The sequence below is a fragment of the Sinocyclocheilus rhinocerous genome, unplaced genomic scaffold, assembly GCF_001515625.1.
Source record: "Sinocyclocheilus rhinocerous isolate Xijiao unplaced genomic scaffold, SAMN03320098_v1.1 scaffold938, whole genome shotgun sequence".
NCBI lineage: Eukaryota > Metazoa > Chordata > Actinopteri > Cypriniformes > Cyprinidae > Sinocyclocheilus > Sinocyclocheilus rhinocerous.
In genome coordinates this window covers 1,239,763-1,244,250 of record NW_015665007.1, presented here as the reverse complement: position 1 = coordinate 1,244,250, position 4,488 = coordinate 1,239,763, and the positions used below count along the sequence as shown (strand labels likewise).

The window sequence follows — 4,488 nt, the reverse complement described above, 5'->3', positions numbered from 1 at the left end:
TTTTGACGTAAACGACATCTTCTCCACACTGATGCTCTCGTTTTCCGCAATATATGAATTAACAACTTAGCAGCGCCGCATCTAGTGGGTTCAACTGGATAGGCTAACAAAAGCATTCAAGTGCAATCAATGACACCGTCATCGCATCTCGTGCGCCACTGATAAGGCTGCCTGACGGCTGACGCAGACCTTAAATTCGAATGCAACGTTTTTGCATTCGAATGTGGATTTTTTTGTTTTTAATTCGACGAATATTCGAAATTGGAATTTTTTTTTTTTTTTTTTACAGCCCTAGAGTGGCTCCATGTTCAGTTCAGGTCGGACTTAACCAAATAATGATTTGCAAATCATTGGGAGTTGATTATAAACTTTGTCTGATTCAAAACACTAACACAAATGAGTTTTGTGAATATTTATGCCTGAATCAGTAAAAAGAATGAGTCATTTGTTTGTGAATTAGACTTCACTGCTCGCACTGTTTGTTGTTGCGTGCCAGAAAAGAAAATGCATTCAATAGTTTCTCTCTTTCTCTGTCAGTGGGTAGAGAGTGGTTACTCCACGCAGTGGTGCTTCGAGAACTTCATCCAGTTTCGCTCCATGAAGACAGCTCGAGATGTCCATGATCAGCTGGAGGGGTTGATGGACAGGATCGAGGTGGAACTGTGCAGCTGCAACGGTGAAAGTGTGCCCATTCACAAGGTGATTTCCTTATTCCCCCCTCACTTCCTTTCTCGCTTTTCTTCCGGTGATATTGTGTTTGTGCAGAAGCTTGCTGCTTTGCATGAGATTGGTATCTTAACTTTATGAACCTGAATTTAGCTTTATAGACTGAATTCACATAAGACACTCTTACTTGTGGCTCTTACCAGCTAAAAACATTGAAGTAGAATTTGTGGCACAATTTGCATCGTTAACTATTAAGGTAAGTGCTTGCTTGTCTCATTAGGGCTTTTCACATTGCGCTTACCCCAAGGTGAACATCTTTTTAGTCCAGGTTACAATGTTTTTTTATTTTCTACTGATAGAAAAATGTTGAACAGGGAACAGTTGAACAAACATAGTGACAGGTGAAATTTACCTGTCAAGAGTAAATATGTGTCTCTCATGTGTTTGTTTTTCAGTACTTCCTGTTCTGTGAGAGACTAGTGTCACTATGAATCATCAGTATTTAAAAGACAATGTGATCTTTCACATCAGAGGATTTAAACAGGCAGACTAACATAATAGCTGAATGCCTGCATACTTGCTGACTGTGTGTTACTACATTTTAGCCAATGCTTTTTTATATTTAAAGGTGTTTGGCATTGATGAATGCAGGTTAAGTGACTAAGAATCATTTGTGGTATGAGTAACAGTGCACAAATCCTACTTTTGTCTGATTTCAGATGCAATAGAATTATTGCAAAATTAAGTCACTCAGTTATACAGTTTAGTGGTCTTTATGCAAAAATATTTCACTGAATGCTACTATTGACCAATCAAAACCATGCATTTTAGACAGCCGTGTATTAAGAAATATCAATAAATTATAGTATAAATTCACCAGTTCATGATCTAAATGTGATTGCGTTTTCCTCCAGGCGGCGACTGCAGGATATTTCTACAACACGGCACGCTTGAGCAAAGGGGGTTATAAAACAGTCAAACACCAGCAGACTGTTTACATCCATCCCAACAGCTCACTCTTTGAGGAACAGCCACGTTGGATGATCTACCACGAGCTGGTCTTCACCACCAAAGAGTTCATGAGACAGGTATGGAGTCGGCCTTCACTCTGTTTGTCTTTTTAGTCAGATATCACTAATATTGTTGAATTATGTCATAATTCTGTCATTATTTACTCACCCTCATGTTGTTCCAAACTTGCATATGCATTTCTTTCTTTTTGGAACACAAAAGAATATATTTTGATGAATGTTGTATACCGAACGGTTTCGGTTTCCAATTAACTTCCATAATATGGACAAAAAATACTATGGAAGTCAATGGAACCTGAAACTGGTTACCAACATTCATCAAAATATCTTTTCTGTTTACAGTAGAAAGTCGTACAGGTTTGAAATAACATGAGGTTAAGTAAATAATGACAGAATTTACATTTTTAGGTGGACTTGAAGGTTTAATGTTGCCGATTGGAACAGACTGGCTCTTTTTTACAGAATACATAAAAATATGCTTTATTCTAAATGTTCTTTCTGTCTTTCAGGTGATAGAGATTGAAAGTGGCTGGCTGCTGGAAGTGGCTCCTCATTATTATAAGAACAAAGAACTGGAGGACGGCAGCAGTAAGAAGATGCCCTGCAAACAAGGCAAAGCCCGTGAAGAGCTAGGCTGATCCTGAGATCCGACGAGCAAGAGACTCTTCCAGCCAATATTACTACACTGATTCTGCACAGGAGATCAGCGATGTGAGAAACTCCATCAGTGTTCATCTGGAAATTATCAGACGTCTCCTATTTTGGAGACTCCTAATTTTTACGTTTCAGCTAAAGTTGTTTTCATAAAAAAGATATTGAAATATATTTTTGATTACAAGTATACACGTTTTTTTATTATTATTTATATACTGATCTGTGATATGACCTCTGAAACTATTTAAAGAGATATGGCTGGATGTGGATCAAAAGAAGGATGTTATCAAAGGTCATGCTATTGAAGATAATTAAGGGTGCTTTCACACTTGGTTCGATTGCACCCCCCTCCCCCTGCCCCCGCTGGACTGTGTTCACCTTATATTTCGTTTGCGTCATCAAGCCAGCAGCTATTTACCCTGTTGCTTAGTAACGAACGACGGCGCAGGATAAGGTGGCAAAATGCATAGCACCCATATTTTATATTTATTGTTTTTAAACCGTCCCAGCCTGCATATGACCCACCTTCAACGTTGAAATATGGTTGAAATAATGTCAGTTCTTGTTTTAATGTTCATACAACGTTTAATGCTGAACGGTTTTGTTTCCAAAGCTTCAGTACATAACGGCACTTACGTCTGGCTTACGAATGTACTGCAAATTCACTAAAGAATGCTGAAGGCGAACAGAAATGAGATATACAGCATCTGCTTGCAGCGCGTCAGGAAAGTGAGTGAAACACACATTTTTATCAAATAATATGTCATTAATAGCGGTTCACTTCCGTGATTTGGTACGATTGCGTTCACATCAGCAGCGAACCGTACCAAAGTTCGCTTGAACTGTACCGAAACCTTTTTCTACATTATTTATTTAACTTTTTTTTTTTTACTATAGAAAAACATCATTCTGTCCCTTGAAAAGTTCAGATAGATTAATATATAGCCAGCAGTCAATGATTGGTAGTTTCCAGTCATTTGTAGTTTCCCCCTAAAGCTCCCTGATGAACAGAAAGGACAGCTGAAATTAGCCATTAGTCAATGATTATCTAATGTTGTAAAATTCTTTGTCAACAGAAATGTTTTTCTTTAACCAGAAATCCATTTGAATGATTGGCACAATATTATATAGTCACGTTTGTTTATATTAATAGCTTTTATGACTATGTGATCCAAAACAACACCAGATGTTGATCAAGTTTTTGGAGGAAAACTAGGCCATAACTTAACAGAGGTGTGTTTTGAGTTTTGGGGGCCCTCAGCAAGTGGTCCCGGGGGGAAGGGGGTAGAAATTGCATTACGCAAGGGCCCCAAGCAATTGCGTGGTGCCTAAACACGCTACTGATGACTTTGGCTATTCACAGAGAATGCATTTTGCAGTTAAAAATGTGAGACGCAGGGCACATGGCATAAAAAAACCCCTGCTAGATATGTGTTTTTTTAAAAGTTGATTGAAGCAATTGAAAAAGTTGATTGAACAGTTGAAAAGCATAGTAGTGGGGAAAAAATGTTCTTTGTGAATGGCCTCTTATGAGCGTGCTCAATTTTGCATTCTTTTTAAAGGGTTTTTTCAGAGTCCACATTCAGTATTGCATTCTTTTTGATGCTGTGCTGTCTAATGTATGTGAACCAACCTGATATCTCAAGAAAATGTCAGTATTTCATGTGATTTGTTCATGTGAAGGTCCACCCCTAAACCTAACCTTCAATGGGTCGTAATAAGATCGAATGAAAATTACGAACGAGATTGTACAAAGTCTTACTAATTAGCCACAAATTCACCAAAACGTAAAATGGTTACAAATTTCAGTGAGAGTGTTTGGTGTAAATGGTCACTTATAAAAAGTTCCTCTGCATTTCAAGTATTTAAAACCAAATCATCAAACAGTCTTATGTGGTAAAGACCAGACAGGATAGGCTGGTTTTCACAAATATTCACATTTTTTCTCTTCTCGTAATTCTCACAAAGCTTACATCTCACAATTCTGACGTTTTTTCTCTGAATTCTGAGTTTACATACCACAATTGTTTTTCTGACCCTGTCGCGGAATTTAAAAAAAAAAGGTAATTGCAACTTTTTTGTTGTGAAGGGGAAAAAAAATTCAATTGTGTGATTAAAAACTTTATATATTACTTTA

General features: G+C 37.5%; 1 protein-coding gene across 1 annotated transcript in view; it reads left to right on the top strand.

The window, feature by feature from the left end:
* The window catches only part of LOC107730814 (putative pre-mRNA-splicing factor ATP-dependent RNA helicase DHX16), an 8,070-nt gene extending 5,532 nt beyond the window's left edge, over positions 1-2,538 (top strand). Inside the window, 3 exon segments of the mRNA XM_016541755.1 lie at positions 538-699; positions 1,581-1,754; positions 2,207-2,538. Of these exon segments, the coding sequence (XP_016397241.1) occupies positions 538-699; positions 1,581-1,754; positions 2,207-2,335 (465 nt within the window). The 3' untranslated portion in view covers positions 2,336-2,538.
* The last annotated feature ends 1,950 nt before the right edge of the window (positions 2,539-4,488 follow it).